This window comes from Dysidea avara, chromosome 1 (genome assembly GCF_963678975.1).
Source record: "Dysidea avara chromosome 1, odDysAvar1.4, whole genome shotgun sequence".
Taxonomy (NCBI): domain Eukaryota; kingdom Metazoa; phylum Porifera; class Demospongiae; order Dictyoceratida; family Dysideidae; genus Dysidea; species Dysidea avara.
The window spans coordinates 59,604,915-59,630,688 of NC_089272.1; the positions used below are offsets into that span (position 1 = coordinate 59,604,915).

A 25,774-nucleotide genomic window follows, 5' to 3' on the forward strand; every position below is an offset into this window, starting at 1 on the left:
TTATTGTAACTTAAACTAGGCACTTATGTGTACGTACCTTGTACATTAGCGTAAAAACCCTGTTGGGTGTTTGCTAATTAATAAAAATAAAATAAAATAAATTAAAAAAAATATTAGAGCTCTCTCTAATATCTATGGTGCCAGGGTTCTATTGGGGAATATACGGAGAATTTTTTTATTAAAAAATCTCGGATACTGGAATGCCTACTAACATTTCAAGTAAATGCTGCCGATAGTTTTGGAGATGGGATGCAATTTATTCACATCATCTGATGCCCCGTATACGGAAACTCGGGTATTTATCGTGCTATAGCTATAGTGTACCAATGCATGCACTTCCAAAATTTCAAGTTTCACATTTTGTTCAGGAATTGTTTAATTTTGATTATAGCTAGCTAGCTCATTTCAGATCAACAACTCGAAAAATTCTTGTACGAAATTTCAAATCCTTAAATTTAAAAAAAAAATTATGTTATAGCGAGATTTCAGAGCAAAAGGTAAGGTGGGTCAGGAGGCGACAAGACCACAGCATGCAATATGTATTTTTTAAAAACAATAGCTATGTATTAATAATTGAATGGGTCAGTGAGAAAAGGCGACATGTGCCATTTTAGATTTTCCATTTCTAAAAAAAATAGAATGGCTTGTTTTAGCCATGTGTTTAATGTTTTCACCAAGTAAACAACAGAGTTTAATCATGGCAATCTCAAATTATTAATTTTTAGCAAATATTACAACAATTCAATCAAGTCCCAAAACTCTGTTTAATGCTCACTAGCTACATGGTCTCTTAAATTTCCAATGACACTTGTCCCCTTTGCCACTGGATCCTTCAATTAAATACGTACATTAATAATACAGCGTAAGTAATAAATTGATGGTATGATTATTATTATTATTATTATCAACTTAATATCAAGTCTACCAGTTGGATACTAGAGGGTTTGTACCTTGATTTGCACGGAAGGCAGATCATGACATTATGGTTACCATGCAGTGTTTATTCTATAGGATTTCTTCTTTGGGGAATGTGAGGGATAACTGCCTGGGAGAAAGTCTATATAGTACACTTATCCCAGTTCACACCCGTAAAAATATTTGCTTGTTATAAGAGTGCATGGTGATTTTCATAAACAGGTAAGGCCAGATCCTATGGCTGGTAGAGTTTAATGCATGAGTGTTGCTCAGTCATGTGCATGCACATGACAATTCTTTTACTACTACATGAATGTGTTGAATATATAAACGATAATTATTTGTATGAGATATTGCTGTGGCTGTATGATACCACAACGCACTAGCAATCTAAAAGATCAAGTGGATAGTTTTCAAGAAAACAAGCTATGTACACTGTATCCGAGATGGAATATTCTAAACAAGGAATCTTTAAATATCTTGATCAAGCTAGCTTTAAATGTTAAGCTTAAGCATTTTGAGATTTTTGAGATTTCATCTGAGGGTATAATCATATTTTTGTTGGTTGTGCATGTTATTTTGAAGGCAAACTGGCTTAATTTTTTTTTTAATTTATACTTTCAAAGAATGACTTTAGCAACCAGTTGAGCATGCTGTTTTAAAATAAACTTAATTTTAGAAACTGGGCTTTCAGATACTGTATAGCCATCACTGTTTAGAAATTTTTGATTGTTGTATATGTACCCTTGGACATTTTAAAATTTTATCATCTGAAAACATTTTTTAAGATTGTGTATACAATTCTTAACTTGTTTTTGTTTCATTAGTTTTCATCCACAATCAAAACAAACTTAACATATAAACTGAAGAGTCTATATAAACAATTAATTAGCACTTAGCTATAGCAGTTATGTTTATGAGCTTGAACCTAATTATATAATTATGGCTGAGAGTCTGGAAATGAATGCTTTGAAAAAATACTAGAATTTCCTGAGTGAATATCGTAAATTGCTCAATGCTAACAGAAGTTCAGCAGGTGATTTTGTGTAGTCCACATGGTAGAGAGAACTTTGTATAGTTTGTAGCATAAAATAATGATAGACCATAACATTATTGCAAGGTTTGGCCAAAAAAGCCATTCAGACTACAATAATAATTCTTACCCATGGAATCACACTATTTGAAATACATGGAAAATTGTAACGGAGAGTAAAAAACAACAAAAACATAATGACTAGAATATCTTTCACCACTGTAATGTTACTGAACATATAACTCTAGTTCCACAATCATGACAAATCTGCGAAAGGTTTCTCCAAGATACAAAGCCTAGCTTCAATATTACTTGTAGTGGTCTCCTTTAAAACTTTAGAAAACCATGGTTGAACTCGATTCTCGCAACATCTACTGATAAAGCAGCCAGATCCATCCCACAGTGGGTCAGCAAATAAATAATCAGTATAAATAGCACTGACAATAAATCCTGATTCACAGTAATAGTCAGTTCCCACAAAAGAGGGAGGGGCTGTTCCTCCATCAGCAGTACAAGGGAAATTGTAGATTCTAAAGTCACCATCTGTACGGTTATCAAATGCTCCAGCAGCATATGTCCAAATATGTCGACGAGGGCTGCCATAAGTGAGTAATAGCCCATCAACATAGTAGTCATCAATTGTTGTTTGATTACTTGCCCCAGTAAAGGAATCACCATGGAAGGCAAGAGTTTCACCTTTCTGATGTCCTTTTGCTCTACCACACCTCTGGTAGAATGTTCCATTAGTGGAGAAGTAGGAAGATGAGCAAATACTACCAGTGTCACTGTCAAGTCGACAAAAACTAACACCAGCATTTGTCTCTTCACACCATCCACTAGGACAAGCATCTCCTGCACTGATATTGATACTAACAATTCTTCTCCAACTTCCACCCACACCAGCACATGTGGAGATGTTATGTTACAAAGTGTCCATTGATTGCCATTTATACGATAGTATCCCTCCTTGTCAAGAGTTTCAGGATTATTAGCAAAGATGTCCTCACAAGATGATCCGGTATAGTTCATTCACAATAAACCTGGGTGGGCCCATCAGTGATCCAATAATATCCTGGTCTGGCATGACTCTCTGGATTCCTGCTATAGATGGTTTCACATGACCGCAGGGGCGGATCCAGGAGCTGGCAAGGGGAGGGGCACAAACAGGCTAAGTTGTAGGTGGTTGGGGAGAGCAAATTCTCTTGGATTATAGAAGCAGCAAATAATCACCTCTTAGTTAGGGTCCGCAATGCGAAAAATCGATATCCTCCAATCAACTACCTAGCTATTGTCATGTGTTAGGCTAAGTGGAACTTGAATAACACCAGCGTGGCAGCCAAGTTTGTCACTTTCTTCTGGTAGAAAACGATACAAATGTCCTAAAATCACGTGATTTTTCGTTGCAGCAGTTCGTAGGGTTCTTCGTATGCCACGATATTCACTCTCAACATTGTTCAAGTAGTCTTTCATCAACTTAAAGTATTGCTGGTTTGATTATATTGGTCAGTTTCCGGTGGCAGCACGATCTGTGCAGCTTTTTGGCGACAGAGAAAATGTTTCTTGCTCTGGAGCACAGGAAAAGCAGAGCAGCGACTGCGCCGTGGGTCAGCAATGACCAGTACTAGGTAAAGTACCTGCATGCGGAGTATGGTTATAATTGAAGCTTGTTAGCCATCTGGCTGAGCCATCTATATGCTGAAATTCGGCCAAAATGACGCGATTTCTGCAAACAAATACCAGAATGGTTGATACATCAGTGATACAGTCTCTAACAGCAAGGATACGAAGCTTATAAACAGCTAACAATACGGCTATCTCGCCCAGTAAACGCATAGAGCAATCCAATGCATGAAATAGGCACTCACGTGATTGAAATTCAAATCGCGGAAATACCTATGAAATTGCTTTCATTTCTGAATGGGAGCCATGCACTGAGAGAGAACCATCATTGACAATTGTGATGAAAAGATGTACAACAAAACAAATAGGCATGTGAAACCTCGGACAGCATGCGAACACAAAAAGTAGAGGACTACACTGTGGGCATGGCAAGGCAAAACAACAACAACAAAAAAGACTAGCTAATTACTGTAATTACAAAAATAAAACTGTCTAATTTGTGCACCACTCTGTACAGTTTCGTGCTAGAAAAATTCTCTGAGAGGCAGAGATACTGGCAGAGGCAGCAGCATCTAACCATTCCTTAATAATGTGCTTCGAAATCCTTATATCAGCTTGAACGAAGTTTAACAAACTAGATAAATTCTTGATGGAAGACACTTGAAAATGACCAAGTACCGTGATTTCAATGGTGTCATAATAGTTAGCAATATTTAGGCGATCAAATTCAGCCAACAGCTGCAGATACTCAGTTTTGCTCTGCTTCCTATTGCGAGCAGACTGGATGTGATGGATGGAGTCCAGAGGGCATGTTAGTTCCAACAGAGTGATGGAAGAACTCTGGGAATTATATATTACAATGTCTGGACGGTAGGATGTAATAAGGAGACTCATCGGAATTGTAGACTGTGGAGAATTATCAGCATGGAAATTAGGTATATCAGCAAACACTTTAACAAATGGGATGTCAGCAAATGCTTCAGAAAGTTTAGTGGCCAAAACACGAAGAACCTGATCATGACGGTAGGTATACTGCTGTTGATTTAATGCTGCAGGGCAGCTACTTAAAACATGAGCAGTTGTTGGGCGCCGTGAATCGCAAAGCAAACACTTCGCTTCACATAGGATGGACCATCTCTGTAAATTCACAGCGGTGGGTAGAGTGTCAGATGCTGCACAAAGGAGGAATGACAATTGACCGGGGTGGAATCCCTTCAGTAGCCTGTTCCAAGTTTTACAGGAGCTCTCTAGTTCAGCGGAACTCTCAAACTTTGACTGAACAGTTAGTGACTATAAATGATCTTTGCATTGAGCTGCTCCTTTTGTAAGTATTTGTGTTAATTGTTCACTCAGGCGTGGTCTGGGCCAGTGCAGGTGTGTTTTATGCTGTGATGGCATCATAGGGAGAGTCTCAGACTGCTGGGTTAATCGAGATGTTGAACCTAATGCGCACAAACTGATTTTCACTTGATTCCAAGTGATTTTAATGTCATTGGAATAGATTATGGTTGTATTTTCCGAGATTTGAATATCGATTACGTGAGTGCCTATTTCATGCATTGGATTGCTCTATGCGTTTACTGGACGAGATAGCCGTATTGTTAGCTGTTTATAAGCTTCGTATCATTGTTGTTGGAGACTGTCTCACTGATGTATCAACCATTTTGGTATTTGTTTGCAGAAATCGCGTCATTTTGGCCGAATTTCAGCATATAGATGGCTCAGCCAGATGGCTAACAAGCTTCAATTATAACCATACTCCGCATGCAGGTACTTTACTTAGTACTGGTCATTGCTGACCCACGGCGCAGTTGCTGCTCTGCTTTTCCTGTGCTCCAAAGCAAGAAACATTTTGTCTGTCGCCAAAAAGCTGCACAGATCGTGCTGCCACCGAAAACTGACCAATAAAATCAAACCAACAATACTTTGAGTTGATGAAAGACTACTTGAACAATGTTGAGAGTGAATATCGTGGCATACGAAGAACCCTACGAACTGCTGCAACGAAAAATCACGTGATTTTAGGACATTTGTATCGTTTTCTACCAGAAGAAAGTGACAAACTTGGCTGCCACGCTGGTGTTATTACACTTAGCCTAACACATGACAATAGCTAGGTAGTCACTAGCAAAGCAAACCAGGTTAATGGATTCTTGCGCCGTAACCTTCACCAATGCCCTGTTTCTGTTAAGAGCAATTGTTATAACTTATAAGATGATGGTCCGTCCCATTGTTGAATATGCATCCTCTGTCTGGGCCCCCCACACCCACACCAACATAAACCAACTTGAGTCCATCCAAAGGAGAGCAGCTAGATTTTGCTACAATGATTTTTCTGGATTTAGTAGTGTAACAAGAATGATGTCATCATTAAATTTACCTACCCTCGAAGAAAGAAGAAACAAGTCTAAGATAACTACAATGTATAAGATAATTAATGGCAATCTAAGTATACCCACAAATGATCTAATACCTAATCATCGTCCATCAAGAGAAGGTTATTATAAACAGCTTGACACTATCATTGATTCTTATAAATTTTCCTTTTTCCCTTCTACAATCAGACTCTGGAACACACCCCCCCCCCCCCCCCCCCCCCCTTTGTAATTCACTCCCCTACCTTAGATGAGTTTTGTACTAACCTGAACATTCATTATGATCACACCTGTGCATAACAATCTTTTTGATTTCTGCACAGTAACAAATATAATAATAAATATAATAATAGTTGATTGGAGGATATCGATTTTTCGTGTTGCGGACCCTACCTTAGTATTGTATTATTGCTATTTTGGCCTTTGTGAAGTCTTAAAAGGTTAGAATTTCTTTAGAACCAGCAATACGATAATTATTATTAGAGGCGCTTAGTACGCACGAAGGTGCTGGGTGACAGTTTGACAGTTGCTTTAAGTTTTGTTTTAAGTATATAGTAGTAATATATGGATATTATATAAGTTATATAGATACTATTGATCATGGGCTGACAAGGTGTAGTATTTCAATCAAAAGAAGTAGCTATGGCTCCTCCACAAAGGATGGAGGGGGGGTAGCATTTGCCCCAAATGCCCCATCCTGGATCCGCCATTGTGTGTAATAAGGAGATATAATTGGTGGAGAGCAGCTATTGTTAGCAGGTAGTGACCCTTTTTTTGGTTTTCAACTTACAGCTGGCATGGCCCCCTCACTCTTTGGCCTGCCGGCTCCACCGCCCCTGCATAATATGAATGTTTGAATATATAAACGATGATAATTTGTATGAGATATTGGTTTGGCTGTATGCACTACCAATCCAAAAGATCAAGTGGATATCTTTCAAGAAAGCAAGCCACACTGTAGCTATCTGAGATGGAATATATTAGTGTATTTTTCCTGGCTATAGCTATATACATAAGGGAAAACAAGGAATCTTTTAAAATCAAGCATTTAGAGATTTAATCTGGGGATATAGTTATATTCTGTTTGTTGTGCATGCTATTTTGAAGGCAAACTGGCTTAATTGTTTCTTAAATTTACACTTTCAAGGAATGACTTTAGCGACAAGTTGATGTGATGTTTTAAAAACTAACTTAATCTCAGAAACTGGGGTCTCAGGTACTGAATAGCTATATCACTGTTTAGAATATTTTGATTGTCATATATGTACCCTTAAACATTTTAAAATAAAACCATCTGAAAACATTTTAAGATTGTGTATATAATTCTTTCTTTTCATCCAAAATTGTAAAAAAGTAAGCTGATAAATTAATTAGCACCTATATAAATAACTGTTGTACTTATGAGCTAATTATATAATTATGGCTGAGAGTCTGGAAACGAACGCTTTGAAAATACTAGAATTTCCTGAGTGAATATTGTAAATTGCTCAATGTCGACAGAGGTCCAGCAGATGATTTTGAGTAGCCCATGATAGAGAATTTTGTCTAGTTTGTAGTATAAAGTAATATTAGACCATATTGCAAGGTTTGGCCAAAAAAAGTGTTTCAGACTACAATAATAATTCTTATCCATGGAATCACACTATTTGAAAATTCATGGAAAGTATACAACAGAGAGTCAAAAAAAACCTAATGACTAGAATATCTTTCAGTTGTATCAATCACTGTAAAGTTACTGAATATATAACTCCAGTTCCACAATCATGACAAATCTGCGAAAGGCTTCTCCAAGACTACAAAGCCTAGCTTCAATATCACTTGTAGTGGTTTCATTCAAAACTTGAGAAAACCATGGTTGAACACGATTCTCGCAACATCTACTGGTAAAGCAGCCAGATCCATCCCACAGTGGGTCAGCAAATAAATAGTCAGTATAAACCGCACTGACAATAAATCCTGATTCACAGTAATAGTCAGTTCCCACAAAAGACGGAGGGGCTGTTCCTCCATCAGCAGCACATGGGCAATTATAAGTTCTGAAGTCACCATCAGTACGGTTATCAAAAGATCCAGCAGCATATGTCCAAATGTGTCGACGAGGGCTACCATAAGTGAGTAATAGTCCATCAGCATAGTAGCCATCAATAGATGTTTGACTACTAAAGGAATCACCATGGAAGGCAAGAGTTTCACCTTTCTGAAATCCTTTTGCTCTACCACACACCCTCTGGTAGCTTGTTCCATTAGTGGAGAAGTAGGCAGATGAGCAAGTACTACCAGTATCACTGTCAAGTCGACAAAAACTAACACCGAAGTTTGTCTCTTCACGCCATCCATTAGGGCAAGCATCTCCTGCACTGATATTGATACTAACAATTCTTCTCCATCCTCCACCCACACCAGCACAGGTGGGGATGTCACCAGAAGTTATGTTACAAAGTGTCCATTGATTACCATTTATACGATAGTATCCCTCCTTGTCACGAGTTTCCGGATTATTGGCAAAGATGTCCTCACAAGATGATCCAGTGTAGTTCATTCCACAATAAACCTGGGTGGGCCCATCAGCGATCCAGTAATATCCTGGCCTGGCATGACTCTCTGGATTCATGTTATAGATGGTTTCACATGACCCTCCAGGAAAGAAAGGTGTTGAAAAATGATAAACTCCACACTGCTCATCAGCAGCAATTACCACTTTATTGCTGAGGATCACTGTTACAAAAAATCAACACCATAACAAAAACACACACAATGAATAATTACAATGCAACTACACAGAAAAGCAAGAAGGTCAGAATAACTTTAATCCTTACTGACAGATTGTGGCAGTTAAGTAAAGTAAAGTCACTTATAATTCTTACTACAATGGTAGAGTTTTATTTATCGTAAGCCCTTAGCAAGGCTTGAGCCAATAACATTGTGCTTTGAAAATAGCCTATTGTGCTTTTGAGAAGTGCAACTCAAACAATCAATCACATTATGCTCAAAATTAGCTTTCAAAAGTTTTAGAGCTGACTATTAAACCTGACTGCTATATTAGAGTATCTTGATCCTGTGTGAATAATCAGCCAAGAAACAGTAAAAATAATAACATTACACATTTCTTGAAATGATAATGTGTTTTGCAGTATCTTTGGTATGCACATTGATCATCCTATTATGCTGCCATTGTTAGGGATGCGGCGATTATGCCAGCATAATTTCAGGCATCTAGGTATGTTGTTATGCTAGCATTTTGAGGTGATAATAAAGCTTTAACAGTAGGAAAATCTGCAGATTGCACAATTCCGTTAAAAAATATCGAGATACTCTAATAGAGTAGTCATAAAGCTCTCACATTGAAATGGAATACTCTAATACAGTAACCAGCTAAAGAATTCAAGAAAATGGCCTGATACTAGCCTCGCGGGGCCAAACCGCCTTTTCTCTTTGCCATTGAGGCCATACCAAATAAATCTTATGTTTCTCGGATTATTTTACCCTCAAGGGTGACCTGGCAGGTCGAAAAAAAAAAAAAGAAAGAAAAGGATGGCACATGTAGCTATATTAAAATACATACATAGATTTATAACAATACTGTGTATTGACTCCCAGCAGAACATATATAGCTGCAATAAATTATATGATCAGTGTGCATCTTAAAATACATGAGTTTTTAAATATCATTTGCATGTATAGCTATATGCCATGTTTGTGCTGTAGGCTATGTACATAATAAGTAGCTGCCACACTATACCTGGATCAGCAAAACCTGCCGTGACCACAAAGTTCAAGTGAAGAGACAAACTTTATACATACCATTGGTATGTCCCTTCTCACTATTAGATATCAATTTATATGTTTAAATTCCATTAACATGTATGTTTAGCATGTCGAATCACTAAAGCCAAGTAGCCACTGTAAGCTATATTCCCATTACCTGACTCTTCTTCTTGAAATTCCGCCGGAGTGACTTTTCTAACCAGTGACCCAAATGTCTCTTCGCAGGAGCACTTCACTATTATTCTGTTTTAACGATGACTGCACCTCGTTTCAAAACAACACTAAACGATTCGTGAAGCTGTGGTGCCAGTTTCATCAGCCATGTGAGTTCACATGAACCAATCATGTGATTTTTATTTTTTCAGAAAAGTGAAATTGTTGACCCGCCGCATCCGAGAAACATAAAATTAATTTGTGATGGCCTGAGTAGGGAGGGAAAAAAGCGGTCTGGCCATGCGAGACTAGCCTGATACAGCAATAAACTGGCATTATTAGCGGAATAATGGGCGGCAATTCTCAAATGCAGTATTTCCTGATCATGAGTAGCCAGAAAGGCATTATTATTATATTTACGATTACTGTGCAGCAATCAAAAGATTATAACGCACAGGTGTGATCATAAAAGTTACTTAAGTTATTACAAAACTCATTAGGAGTAGAGGAATTAATTACATCAGCAGGGAGTTGGTTCCATAATTTGATGGTTGATGGGAAAAAGGAAAATTTGTATGCATCAATTGGCATTTACGTATAGAGCTGCTGGATTTGCCTTGCTTGTGTTGACACGTGCTAGCTAATGCTGTAGTCTCGCGTGGCCAGACCGCTTTTTTTCTCTTTGTCATTGGGTAGGGAGAAAAAAGGGTCTGGAACAGTTCGAATCCCACAATCGTCTTGACACGTCACGAGGCTACGTCACAAGTATGCAACCCATGCGCTTAAACTCCATTGTAACAAGAATGCCACAGCACAACAATAAACAAAGACTTAGCTTACCTAAACAGCTAACATTCGATTCAATCTATTATCGCCTCAAAGGCAGCTTTAGATGCTGATAGGTTTATAAATACGCGCTTGAAATTGATTGACGCAAGCGGCTACTATTTGAAAACGCATCACGTTTCAGTTTGGTTAACACCCCCGAATTAACCGGGGAGTGACAAGACGAGTGTGGGATTCGAACTGTTCCAGACTCTTTTTCTCCCTACCCAATGACAAAGAGAAAAAAGCGGTCTGGCCACGCGAGACTAGCTAGTGCTGCACTTAGGGGGCATCTCCAAACTGATTTTGGTACGCTTAACGTCATAATTACGTTAAGGGGGGAGAGGGGCTCAGCCCATGACGTTATTAATTTTAAGTATTAAAGCAGTTATAGTGTAAACAGCTATAGAACAGAGAAAGTGACGTGATTAAACAGCTATACTGTTTGTAGACTAGTCTCGCGCAGCCAGACCACTATTTCTCCCAACGGCGCTTATCGATTAGAGATTATAAGCGCCTGCTCGAAATAGGGTCTGGTACACTTCCAATGGGCCAGTTGTGACAGCACCCGGCAGGAATGTGAAGTGTCGATTACACCGCTCGAAAAGGCGTTAACAAGCACACGTAAGAATTCGCCATTGCATGCTGGTTCTTTTTTATTTAAATTTTAAGGGTGCATTATCAACACCTATAAATTCTAATCGAGGTGCTGTCACAACTGGCCTATTGGAAGTGTACCAGACCCTATTTCGAGCAGGCGCTTATAATCTCTAATCGATAAGCGCCGTTGGGAGAAATAGTGGTCTGGCTGCGCGAGACTATTTGTAGACTATGTTGGCAGGTAAAGAATATAACGTTTGCCGTGCTTCTAGCTAGCTATTTCCAATGCATTGTTTCATAATGTGACGTTAGCGTCATTATGACGTTAAGCGTACCAAAATCAGTTTGGAGATGCCCCCTTACTAGCCTGACTCTGTACCATCAACTTCAACGGTACAAATTTTCCGAATGTTTCACACCTTAATAACAGATTGAAAAAGGGATTAGTGTTGATGCGCTGGCATCTCAAGTTTAGCTACCAATGGCTACTTGAAGAGATTCACTGTTAGTATTAGGCTGGATGCCATGCTCTAAATAACATCAGAAAGTCACATCAGCAGAGCTCTCAACTCTCACGCATCGAAGCAAAATCTCACTCTCTCACTCACAACACCCCTAAACTCACGCATTAATCTATCTAACTCACAGTAATGCTAATCTCGAACCAAAGCAGCGTTTCTTAGCATCACGTGATCACTCGTAGCTTGCAGCTTGTGTTCAGGGTACAGCTTGTATTCATGAGTGCAGCCACCAACCATCAACAGAAGCCATATAAACAGAAAGTCTCCCATAGCCATTATTAAACTCATTGCACACACATCTTATATAGCTAACTATAATAGCTACACTGGCTTCAAATTATTTTTTAACATGTAATTATATGCTAACTCATTTCCATGCTGTATAGTTATTGCATGTATTCAGGTCATTATCTATTATAATCAAAACAGAGTTTTGTCATAAATGTAGTCCTGCAGCAGCAGTACTCAAATCTGCAAAGAAAGCAACATCAGAATATAACAGGGCACACAGCAGCAAACAATGAATTATATAATAGCTATGTATACATTATGCAATATAGTCCTGTGATGATTTTTATCCAAATATTATGAATTTTTGATCAAAATTGCATCTGAGAATTAGCTAAAGTCTTAAGTTCCAAACTTTTCCCATGTCCAGACTCCCCTAGAGGCAAAATCCTTTGCATTTAGGAGTATAATTTACACACTGCAGGTGAGTCTCCTGCCCTCTACATAATCTCACTCATTTTCATACCAATCTCACTCATTTTCACTTATGTTCTCACTCAAAGTGATTTCCACCAGTTGAGAGTTCTGCATCAGAATCCACCTATCCAATACCCTAGTCTTCATCCCAATGACATGATCACACAACTGAACTCTCTGCCAGTATTTAGGTCATGTAACTATCAAATGCAATAATAATTTTGCATGTGGCTCTAAAATTACAATATGGGCGGGTGACAGGAAGCAAGGAATCTACAATTGGTAGCCTAAAAGATAGTGGAGAAAGAAATGGGACACAAATGCAAACAAAAAATAAGCCCATGATGCATGCACTGTCGGGTCAAACCACCGTTAGTACTATAGCCTTAACCATAGTCAAAATATGTTTGGCTGAAGGTATCAGTTAGTATGTTTTGCTACTATAGGGATCACGGAAGTTTCAGTTTTCTTGCCCAAAAATATCATCCAAAAGCCAGTCTCATTTTTTCTTCATGACAGCTTGGCGGTATTGGTTAGGAATAACCCAGTGCATAAATTTCTTCATAGGAACCCCAAACCCTTCCAACAAGTGTCTGTGAAATCAACCAGAATTTTCTTCTGACTAACTAACTATATGATTATGGATAAAATTTCCTTTGATTTCTAGAGGCTTAATCAAATGATCTAGAGAAGAAACCTGCAGCTGGCAACAAGGTTATTCATAAGTTAGTAAGCTGTGGTCTAGCCTGTGATTATTTACTATGTATACTTTCATCAATGAACATTCTGATTGATGCATGAATGTTACTGTGTGGGAAGGGTGAATATCAGTACTAGTGACCATGGTTTGACATTTTCTTTCACTCTTTCTTTGCTGAAATACTTAGTAGAGCAGCATATAGCACAAAAAATGGGCATTTTGTGAACTTTGTGATACAATTATGAAACTTTCCACACTAATCACATAGTGATTCATACACTTAGTCTCAATAGTAGGAGTGCAATTAATCCCAAATCACATGGCCTTGTTTCTGTATTGCATGCACTGTAAAGTAGCCAATAAAATAGCAGAATAACAGAACCCTTTTAAGTGCAACATATGTAGACATTTTGAGTAGCCAATCAGAATTCCTGACCCATGAAGCCTTTTAAGTGCAACAACAAATGATGTAATACAAAGAAGGATGATGCAATCACCTGGTAGAAGTTAATGGCCACATAGAACTGGATAGATGTGTACTACAAACCATGAAGGGTGGTCACTATGTGATTAGTAGGCAATCACACGCATTTTCGTGCAATTATGGAATAATTGTACGAGTTACAGTCAAAATTTCACGGGGCCAAGCCGAGTGCAATTTTGGCTGTTACGGGTACAATTACCTATACAAATTGTGCTCCTCATGACATTTTTTGATATAGAACCATCACAGATTTGACCTTTGGTGCCTCGGACCTTTAGAGACATTTTTTCACTAAAAATTAATCGTTTTTGTCTTTATCTCCCTGAGGCATTATTTTACACTGTAAAACATGGTATCAAATTAAAGGTGTTGATCGAAGAACTATATTGACTTTTGTCTGAAGTTTGTACTACAAAGTTATGATCATTTTTGTTGGTCATAAAATTCTTTGCCTTCGGGGTGTAAATTACTAATGGGCTAGTAATCCATAGAATTTCATGGTTAATAAAATGATCATAACTTTGGAATGCAATCACCTGTTGACTTCCAATAAAAGCAGAGTATTTCGTTTTAGCAGCACCTTTAATTTGAAACTATGCAAAATGATGCCTCAGGTAGATAAAGACAAAAACAATGAATTTTCAATACAAAAATGGCTGTAAAGGTCACCAAGGTCAAATATGCGATGGCTCTATATCCAAAATATTATGTCACAAGGAGTACAACTTATATGGAAAGTTTCATAATTGTATCAAAAATTGCACAACTATCGCACTAGGCCTCTCTACTAACTTGTGGCTTTGGTACATAACTTATTTTGTGGGTAGCCCTTGCCCACATATCCTTGGGTCTTTAAACAGCATAAAAACCTTGCCAGTTTGTTCTAAATCTCTAAATCCATACTGTAGACATGGTGTTATTATACTTTACATGTCAGATGTAGCTGGATGCATATGACTACAGCATAGGCGATTCTAAGGGGGAGCCAGGGGGGACCATGGCCCCCCCTGTTAAAAAATAACTTTTAAAAAATCTTGGGGAAAAGTTGCTGTATAGATTGGCATTGTTATTTTTAGCATTTTTCATGTTTTTAGAACAAATTTTAGGCTGCTTTCAAGCCTTTAAATTGCAAAAATCCTGCAGCTTCTGGGGGTTGCACCCCCAGACCCCCCTGAAAATTCTACTTTATACTATAGCCAAACAACAATAGTTATGCTGTTTCCTACTGCCCCCCCCCCCCCCCGGAGGTCAGGTCTAGAATCGCCACTGGACTACAGAGATAAAATGCCTAACTTTTAGTACATTTAATTTTGTTTAGCTACACCATTATTAAAATTAACATCACACCACACTGTTACAGTCCTCACCAGAGATCATCACTCCACAGAGAAGCAGAATCATCTTAAAATCAGACATGCTTAACCTATGCAAAGTGATATTATTCTCACAATACTGATATACAGCATACATACAAGCTTAATTCAAGCCACAGACAAACTAACTGAGACACCACTCCAGTCAGCACAAAATATCAAAATGGTTACAGTCACAACAGAATCACACACTATGCAACTATGTAGTTAAAGGATAGTTTCATTTGACACTAATGGTAAACACTTCATACATATATGTATGAACACCGGATTTATGTATGCAATTAATTGCATCATCCAATACAAAACCAATTCAACCAATGGAAAACAATCTATACATTACAGTTCTGTGTCTAATGAGCAATCACTTTCCTCATTCCTGTGCTATAGTGCGTAACTTGTATCCTAACAACTATTGTAGTTGTTCTCAGTGTTACTAAGTGATCATGCTAAACCCAGGAACATACATATTACTACACGATACACTATGGACATTGTCACGGTAACAAAGAGTCTTACATATATACAATGATCATATAGAACAGACTAACGTAATTAACAGAAAGAGCCTCGATACTGACAAGAGGCATCTCACTGTTAGCTAGGAATTGAATATGGAATAATGGAAGCAATTTTGATAGAAAACAATGCAGTTAAAAATGAGGTCTTGTGCTGCCATCTTAATAATGATTGTACAACTCATTATTTTGATGATGAAGCTTTAGGCCTGAGTCAGGTATGCTGACATAAAAAGCAACTAGCATAATTAATGCTCTAGTGGCATGATAGCCAATCTGCTGTTCACATACTACACATTTTTCTGTAATATTTTGATATGTGGGAGGAAATGACATAAACATGCCAAAAGGAAAAAACATATAGTTGCATCTTTCATTATTTGAATAGCACATTGTTATTGTTATTAAAACTTTACAGTGACTAGCACTGAAAGTCTGACAGCAACATGTGCTGCAGCCTTAGGATTACCTAACCTAATTTCAAGGACTAATGACTTACAGCTGAAAAGGTGTAACAGAAAAAGGGCCAAAGTAAGGAAAAAAATGTCAACCCCAGGATTTATGAACCTTTGCTGCTACAGTGTTATAACTTTATATTATAATTAAAGGGTAGCTTAGAGTTGTTTTGCTGACCAGAAGTATAATTGATTTTTATAAATTGAAAATTGACTCAGCAATAAAGCAAACCCCCTATTGGTAAATTACAGACTGAGATTTATTCACATCGATAAAGTATGGAGATAATTTATAGAATCATTTCACTGCATATTTGTCTGAGTGGCTGCAAGGCCATGCATGTAGGTAGCTAGCCACCTCATACACACACACACACACACACACACACACACACACACACACAAACACACACACACACACACACACACACACCCAGCCCCTGATGTGTCCCAAGCTGAGGGACATTATGTTCCCTACAATTGCACACAGCAATCACACTAATTATGCACATGAATAATTAGTGTGCACACACAGTGAAACCTTATCAATAGCTAGGGCCACATATACGGGATGATCAAAAAATAATATGGTCTTGATAGTAGGGTGGTCCTATTCAATCATACAGTACGAGGATCTGGCCACTATAACAAGGTGGTCACAATAAAGTGGTGACTGTTAGGAGAGGAATCAGATTAACTAATTGCTAAGTCATCATGATCACTGAGGATCACATTTCAACTACAAATCATCCAGCCAGTACAGTTGATAAAATTAATGCTGATGGAAGGAACATCACACCCAGTATCACAGACACCTCAACTATTATTCTGTATGCCTTTTGTACAGAGAATTTTCAGAGAAGTGGAGCACTTGTTTTTCCAGCCATGCGAAATATTTATTCTCACATTTAAATTATGCAACCAGATTTGAGGCTTTCATCTGAATGCAAAATGTTTTCATCTATATTAAACTCTACTGAACTTGACACCACAATTAAATTATTGACGTAATAGACTACCAAATTCTACTCAAAATTAAGAATTGGCATATCTGGTTTCTGCATCAACTTTTCATAAGAACCGCAAGTGGAGGATTTATTACCATTGAATGGACATGGTCGCATGGAGTTGTTGGATGGGGTGGTGAAGCCACATACAGCTAGCTTATCTTGTTTGTTTTCAGTTGGAAACCATCTAAGTTCAAGTAACTACTCATCCTCTTTTACCTCTAACCATTGCAGGGGCAGATATAGGATTTTCAAAAGGGGGTGCTAAGCTGGGGCATCTATAGTGGGAGGGAAGAAAAGTGGCAACTAGTCAATACAACTAGTAGTACAGTGTGCCAGCATGTGGAGCATTGAATAAGCATTATGAGCCACTTTTATTAGTTATAAAAGTGAAATTGTTCCAGCAGTGTAGCGGTATCTAGCTTTCGTATTTTATAATTATAAAGGGCAGCATAAAAATAATGTTGCAGTATGATTTGAGTTTAAAGTTGAAGTTCAATGGGTCTAGGAGTTGGTATTTGTTCTTTATAGTTTAATGATGAATGTTGAGTAGTTGACTGTTCTATTAGAGTATTTTAATGTTCAACAGTTTTCCCCCTGAAATATAAATTTGACCCCTCTTGTTGAGAGAATAGCTCACTCTTTCCATCTTTTCATTGTCCATGTATGTACTGTACTGTAGCTGTACTGTTAGATGTACTGTAGATGTACTGTAGATGTACTATAGCTTCTACTATCTATCTAGCAAGAATTTTGGAGAGGGGCGCTTCAGCCCCCCATGCACCCCCTAAAATAGACACTCTTGCATTGATCATGATTACTTCTTGCAACCTAGAGGGAGTTGCAAAGCCAGAGTCCAGAGATCTAGCTGAATTCCTAAACAGCATCATGTATATCTAGTACATCACAATATCGTGTGATTGATTAAGTAACGTTCAGCTAATGCAGTGACCAATTCTCTGCTGTGCTAGCAAGCAAGGAGACATTATCTGCTGGCATTATAACTTTATGTACACACACCCACCACAAGAATGTCAATTTCAGAATTGATGATTTAATGTGATACGTCCACAACACATGAAGGCACAAAAACAAGTGTGAGCCACACTATAAACAGAACTGTGTTATAAAGATCTTTTTATGCACCACTGAAGTGATTGAACCATATACTACCCAAATCATAGCTACAGTATATTGCAAAGGCTTGGTTTCTGTTTTAAGATGAGAACTTTTGACTTCACAGTTTAATCAGCTAAACAGCAATTAGCTACTTGTAACACATTAAACTACAGGTATAGCTACATGTATACAGAGGTTTGTTCACTAAGGGCTCAAGCAACTTCGTTCTTGTTCCATCACAACTGATGATACCAATCGATTTCTTCTCCATATCTCATTCTTGTACATAGCAATATTTAGTTGCTATTAGCTGCTTGCATGGACCAAAGGGTGTTAGTGCCAAAACAAAACCATGCATGCGTGTGGGGAATTGAGAATAGATTAAGCCTATAATATGTTAGTGACCACAAAATTTTAATAATGACATTCTGTCCTCATATATCGCAGTACGTTAATTAGTTTACTTAACGTATTGTGATAGTGTTAATATCATTATGTACTACCACTTAGCTATCACCTAATAAAGCAATGTAGTTGATCTGTATTGCAACACAACACAAATTTGGCACTCGCACACTAGGTGTCTAGCTACTATGCAGAGACCTAAAGTTCACTGATCTAATTGTGCAAAAGGCAAACAGTGTACAAAAATAATGTACTTTCACTTGTAGAGATACAAATACAATAAGACCACCCCGTCTGCTCAACTCATAAAGAATATTATTTTGTAAACTAGAATTAGTTTAGAGAAGAGCCACCAAACTTATACCCTCCCTGTGTGACCTACTATTACACTGAAAGACTTCAGAGACTCAATTTTCCAAGTTTACTGTTTTTACACTTCTTATTGCATAAGCTGTGTCATACACCATACAAATTATTATAACTGACGTAGCATACCATTGCATCATTGTTACACTCACTTTATAAATACATGCTCTTGTGGAACATGAGTTACAGTTGTAAAGTTGTTTTGTGTTGTGCTGTATAGCATGTATTGTTTTCTATGCATGTTATATTGATTTTTCTGGTGCAGAACCTTGTACAGACTCATATTTGTATTGATTGGTAAGGCAAGATTGATAATAAATAGATAAACTATGTATCATATACACTAAGTGAATGAGTTTTCTCCTATGTCTTTCTTAACTGTTACAGTATATTTCAATCAAGTATTCTTGATTATGCCCAATGATAATTTGCATATTCAAATAGTGTAAAACATTTGAAACTTACAGTTGCACATTCTAAAAAGTCAGCAGTTTTTGTAGCTGGTGATGGAATTTAGCTCAATTTCTATATACCATGGTGTCCAATGACTTTTGAATTTACCTATACATTAGTTGAGCACTTCATCTTCATAATGTGAGTGCTCAGTACTCCAATTGCAGGGAATTACTCAAATATATTATGAGTGCTGAGTGTGTGCATGCGTGCAAAGAACTTGTATTCTTCCCAGGGGCAGATCTAGGATTTATAAAAGGGGGGGCTAAGTAAAGGTATAATAATCTCTTGGGTAGAGGTGTGCAAAGTACACTTCCCAGCATGTGAAGCATGCTGGAACTAGGGGGGTCTGGGGGCATGCTCCTCCAGGAAAATTTTGAAACATAGATGCTAAAATACTGCAATTTGGAGACATTTCCACATAAAATTCATAATATTTTCTGCCTGTAGATATTTTATATACTGCCTTTAGATTATATGTATGGCTCTCTGAAGCATTTTGCTAATGGTAAAGTTTGGGTAGGTACAAACAGCCAAGTACATGATGCACCCCTCTCACAATTGCACAACATTGAATAGGTGCATGTTAGAATAATAATGTTGAAAGTGGAAAATTTTGAAATTTGAACAATACAAAATTGAATCTGAGAGCATTTTCAATGGAAATTAATTGTATACCTGAATTAAGTATTGCCATACATATTAACAACACAATTGCAAGTAGATGAATAAAGCCCTTTAAACAGACCAATGCACTTCATTGTATGTATAGGTGCAGGCAGATTTGGAAAAATTCCATAACAGAACCAACTACATGTTTCCAGTGAATGTTCTATTAGAGTAGTTAGCTAACTGCTCTATTAGAGTATCTCAATCTTGTACACCTCCAATGCTGATCCAGGTCCTTGTTGCATAAACTTTAGCATAAATCCACTGATAATACCTTGGAAAGATGTTTATAAGGTGGTTTTATGAGTATTTGCATTATTAATGATTATATAATTATGCTAAGACAAAACTACTCAGCATAATTATTGATCAAGTAAAGCCTAAATATGAAGGGGAGGCTTCAGCCCCCAAAGCCCCCCTGGATCCAGCTATGTGATAGGTATACAAAAAGCAGACATGTGGGTTTACCAGCAGGTGAAAAATTCTAGGTACAGTATATGGTATCACCATGATATTCTGACAACTTTAAAAAGTATTCAATATGCAGCCAGTGCTTCATTCTTTCATTATTACTCCATCCATAGCTATTACTTGAATTTCTACTAAACCACAACAGGTCCAACAGGTACAATGGTTAATCTATCAACATCGGCTTCTTCCCTTATGTGTATATAGGCATGACAATGTATTAAGCTTATTTTGGGTCATGTTTGGGATACTGTGGCACCACCTCCAAATATTTTACAATGCTACTAACTAGATAGCTAGTAGAAGAAGGCTAATGTAGATATAGAAAGCAGAGGGTGTATTTTTCAAGGTGGAGGGGTTCCAACAGCAACTGCTAGCCAGTAGCAGGAGTCTTAGGGGCATAGCCCCCAATCGTTGAGTATTTCAAAAGTCCAAAACTCAACAGATTGTTTATATATTTCATGAATGAATTAGCATGTTATGTGATAACGAATCGGATAGCTCATATATTTGTAACCACTGCTGGATAGTGGAGTTATACATACAGACATGAATCCATGCACAAAATATATATAACAGAATGACTTACAAACAAGCATCATTTCTAACTAAGTGTACTAAGTACACCCATGTGCATGATATATACAGAAGGTTTATTTCCATTAACTGCACATTGTAGTATTCAAGCTCACACTCAGTTTTACATTTACAGTGTCTGGTCAAGAAATACTCCTTCCTCAGCATTCACATAAATATCCATTAAATTTTTGAGAATGAACTTCATTGTTAGAAATGTATGATTAGGCTTTTATTGAGCTCTATTAGAGAATACTTGATCGTTCTATTAGAGTATTTCAATCACTGCCAAGAGGACTTGGAATCACAGCACAAAAGTGATTGAGCAACATCATGCAGTATATCACCAAATAGTGACTCAAACCATCCAGTGAAGAGAGCTAGGACACAAGTAATAGTGTGTTAGGTTACTGCTGAAAGGGGTTTCCTGAAACCCTTGGAAACTCCCCCTGGAAAAACCTTGAAAGTGTGATCAAGATAATACCTTTTGAAGAACTGATTTGAGAGGTCATAATCATATTATTTGTGACTTGATAACACAGTCAAATGCTCTAATAGGATATCATAGGATATCCAAAAGAATTTTGTTATACGTAGTACTGATAAAAGGACCAGTTTCTACATTGGGATCTCTCTGCATTCTTGAGCTCTGCACTGCTGCCTCACCATTGTGTCAAACATTCTGCAATACCGAATTAAATAATTTATCATAATGTACTCCATACTGAGGGAAATTTCAGAGATAGTACTAGCCAGATGGAATGGAGGCCTCTTCTAAGTTTGGTAAAGAAGTGGTAGCATCAGTAAAACAGAATAAAAATATTGGTATAATGATAATATAGTACTTTTGTAGAAACTGAACATATTCATCTCAGTTAAGCAACTCAGTGTGATTAGTACAGTATATGAGTTATTGCATAATTCTGAACAATGAAATATAAAAGCAATGGAACTTCTCTAATAAAGCAGTCATGCAGGAGTTTTTATGTTTGTTATTATAAGCATGCGTTGTATATGCAATAATATTATGCTTTGCAAGTAATTGGGAACGTATGGTCTACTATTACTGTATTATGTGTGTCTCTGCTAAGGAGGAATGGCTATGGTTTATGAACAGTCACGTAGTTGCAAATGATGAAACTACAGATTTCTGATCAGCCAAGTGCCACATACTCATCTGATATCCATTACTCTATACACTTCTTTCATGTAGAAAAGTTGGAGGTCATGACAGGTAGAGTTTTTTTTTAATGAATAGCATGCAATTGCACTGGATTTCATAAGCAGATAATATAAGATAGCATGATATTACTGCAAAATGTCTGTAATAGAGCTGTGCAATACTATTGATGCTACCCAGTATCATGATGACAAGTGGCAATACTCTACTCCAAGATTCGGTATCGTAGGTATCAATTTTGCTATGTGATGATGTTGGGTCACATTTTCAATTTATTTGAGTCAAGCTTTTGCATAATTATGATACAAAATTTGCATTTGACATTGCTAACAGGTTCATTTCTAGTGTACTCTTGACTCTACATTAAAAAATTCAAGCCATTTTCATGCTGTTAAATTTCCAGAAACTCGTGAGGCTTGCATTTCACCCAAAAGACTCTTGCTATTTTTCAAGGGTCATCTTCCCATATTTAACTGTTTTAAAATTTTCCCATAGTACAACTTATATGGCATGAAGTCATAGTCCACAAGAAGCGACAGGGTAATTCTGTCACGTTATCAAATTTAATGTCCAGCCTGGAGTAGCTGTAGTCCATGCACTATACATTCACTAACATGAATGCGAGCATATACATATTGGTGGTAAAAAGGAGGGAAGTCTAAGCACTCCTTCTCAGCTGAGGGGGGTTTGCCTCCCTCCATAGGCGGCGGAAAGGGGGGGGCTAGGGGGCTAAAGCCCCCCCTCGGTCTGCTGAGGGGGGGCTTAGCCCCCCCTCAGAATGATATCACACCGAAATTATCTTTCTTGGAGTGGGGCTGAAAACTGTGATAAAGATCGAGATACTCTAATAGAGCAGTCACTCTAATAAAGTAGTCAGTGTGTAGCGAGCTATGAAAGGATTTTTATGTAGTTTATCAGCTAGGAATGGTAGCTAGTGAGGTGGAAAGCTCTTGTCAGTTGGTTGCGACCTTTTTTTTTTTTTTTTTTTTTTTTTTTTTTTTTTTTTTTTTTTGGTCTCACCTTACCAAACTATAGAAATAAGTCTGGGTCAGCCCAGCCCCCCCTCATATCAACTACTTCCGCCGCCGCTGCCTCCCTCACCTTATAATCATGAAATTATAGTATGAGATTTAGCCAAAGAAATAAGTAGCTAAATAATAGGACTCAAAGACCATTAGATAATAGTTATAAAAATAAAATCCCCCTGCGTCTATCAACATCATGGTCTGAATGTGAGTCTACATGCAAACTATATATCTCTTTGGTATGATCAATCATACATGCATTTATTAGCATACTAATACTGTGACTGCATTGTTAATACAGATAGGATTGTATGTGTTGAAATAAAACCAATATTGAACACACACCTGTAAACTATGTATAACTAATACTGCATATTGGTCGGGACAAATCTAGAACATCACACCTTTTCAATACAGCTGCTCTACAGCTTTGATATAGAGATTGCTCATGTTTTTTTTTTTCAAAATAAAATAATGTTAACACATTTACATGACTTGAGGATTGCACAGGTATAATCATTTAACACATTGTTTTGTAATGCATAGCATACTCACTGGATGTAAAGCTCCAGTTGATCAACCAAGGGAGATGCAGCATTAAAAAGGAAAAATGAACATATTCTAGCTTCTATATCACTTGTAGTGATCCCACTCAACTCATAATAGAACCATGGTTGGGTAGTACTGCTGCAACAATGGCTTTCAATGCAACCAGATCTGTCCCACAATGGGTCATTGAAGTAATATGCAGATGTATCTTGAACATCAAGAGCTCCTGATTCACAGTAATAGTTAGTTTGCACAAAGGGAGGAGGGGCTGGCCCTCCACCAACAGCACAAGGACAGTTAAAAGTAGTATCTGTTAGATTATCATGTCTTCCAATGGTATAACTCCAAATATGTTGACGAGGGCTATCATAAGTGATTAATAGTCCATCACCATAGTAACCATCGATTGTCATTTGACCACCAAAGTTGTATGCAAAGAATCCGACTGGAATCCCCTTCTGATATCCTCTTGCTCTACCACACACCCTCTGGTAACTTGTTCCATTAGTGGAGAAGTTGGCAGAAGAGCAAGCACCACTAGAGTCACTGACTACACGGCAGAAGCTAACACCAGAGTTAGTGTCTTTAAGCCATCCATTAGGACAATCCCCACCTGCACTGATATCGATGTTAGCAATTCTTCTCCACCCTCCACCGACACCAGCACATGTGGAGAGAAAGCCAGCAGCAATTTCTGTCATGTTACAATATGTCCATTGGTCATAATTGATTCTATAGTATCCTGACTTGTCCACAGTTTCAGGATTACCATTGTAAATATTCAAACAAGATGATCCAGAATAAGTCATCCCACAAAAAACTTGACTAGGGCCATCAAGGATCCAGTAATATCCTGACCTGCCTTGACTGTCTGGGTTCATATTGTAAATTTCTTCACAAGAATTACCGAGATTGAAAGGAGACTGAAACTGATAATCTTCACAGTAGTCAGTAGCCATCATCAGTTCCTTAGTGAGGATCATTGTTACAGTAATGTAATAAACCACCAACATCATTACCAATAGTGATCTGAACAAGAGGACACAGTAACTACTGAGTGACTGTACAGGATACTTCTGTACAACATCTCCCACTAATGAGACTTCCATATATATTAAAGTTCATACTGTTATAGTATTATGAATATCCTATTGGTCTACTTTCTTGCACAGTCATCAATGTAACTACTGCAGGAAATCTATTTTTGGGCATAGTGAATATGAATTGGAGAAGCAGGAAAAGAATTTTTCAAACGAAGTTTAAAGTGCACTTCTTTGAGGGTACCAAGCTATAACCAGTGATCTAACAATAGCTATGTTATGCAAAGACTCATCATGTGGCCAAATTTAATATTGTACATAGCTGGGATGAAATAAAATCACTACTAGCTATATATTGCTACACCCACTGACAGTGAATACAATGAATTTTGGTACACAAATTAATACATTCAAATGGTTCTCACTAAGAATCAGAATTCTAAATTATTGAACCAGTGTGATGTGTTATTTTATTATAAAACGCTCTATTAGAACATTCAGGTATGTTATAAGGTTATATGCATGTGTGACAAGTTTTCTAATTCAACACATAACATGTATGTACATTTCCAGTCAATCCAGAGTTGTTGAAGATACTGGAGGAGGCAAGCAGTGACAGTAGTGGATCTGTCAGTGATTAAGATGTGACACAATGGTGTGTATCTTGATGGGAGGAGCTACATAGGACCTCTTTATTATTATATAGAGACTCGCAAGATGCTCTTGGATGGCTGGACCAAGCATGTACTACACAAATAATGAAAGCAGGCAGATGGCTCTAATGCAAGACTGTAATCTGCAGCTACTATTTCAAATAATATGCATTCACCTACTGTACCCACTCACTGGGTCAGCAGGCTAATTCAATACACCCA

At 37.6% G+C, this 25,774-nt stretch overlaps 2 protein-coding genes across 3 annotated transcripts; both read right to left on the reverse strand.

Annotated features, from left to right (window-relative positions):
• Window positions 1–7,592: 7,592 nt before the first annotated feature.
• On the reverse strand, window positions 7,593–10,718 carry LOC136251354 (uncharacterized). Its single transcript, XM_066043796.1, has 2 exons — window positions 10,702–10,718; window positions 7,593–8,658 (listed from the first exon to the last, which is right to left on the reverse strand). The coding sequence occupies exon 2, from the start codon at window positions 8,552–8,554 to the stop codon at window positions 7,676–7,678; it is 879 nt and encodes a 292-aa protein (XP_065899868.1). The 5' UTR covers window positions 8,555–8,658; window positions 10,702–10,718; the 3' UTR covers window positions 7,593–7,675.
• Window positions 10,719–12,105: 1,387 nt separating this feature from the next.
• Window positions 12,106–24,938, reverse strand: LOC136251364 (uncharacterized). Of its 2 annotated transcripts, none has more exons than XM_066043800.1 (3): window positions 23,866–24,938; window positions 15,064–15,119; window positions 12,106–12,278 (listed from the first exon to the last, which is right to left on the reverse strand). In XM_066043800.1, exons 1-3 carry the CDS (start codon window positions 24,873–24,875, stop codon window positions 12,244–12,246), a joined length of 1,101 nt encoding a protein of 366 aa, XP_065899872.1. In that variant the 5' UTR covers window positions 24,876–24,938; the 3' UTR covers window positions 12,106–12,243. The 2 variants fall into 2 exon arrangements, 1 of the variants encoding a protein (XP_065899872.1); XR_010699052.1 differs by lacking the exon at window positions 23,866–24,938 and adding an exon at window positions 15,169–15,283 and having other exon boundaries at window positions 12,198–12,278.
• Between the last annotated feature and the right edge of the window lie 836 nt (window positions 24,939–25,774).

Coding starts and splice junctions, on each gene's coding strand:
- LOC136251354 (XM_066043796.1), bottom strand. CDS start 8,554: ATGAATCCAGAGAGTCATGCCAGGCCAGGATATTACTGGATCGCTGAT.
- LOC136251364 (XM_066043800.1), bottom strand. CDS start 24,875: ATGATGTTGGTGGTTTATTACATTACTGTAACAATGATCCTCACTAAG. Junction 15,120..23,865: donor CAACTGGAGCTTTACATCCA/GTGAGTATGCTA, acceptor CACTTTGCATAG/GTTAAGCATGTCTGATTTTA. Junction 12,279..15,063: donor CTGTGGAGTGATGATCTCTG/GTGAGGACTGTA, acceptor CTTTCTTTGCAG/ATTTGAGTACTGCTGCTGCA.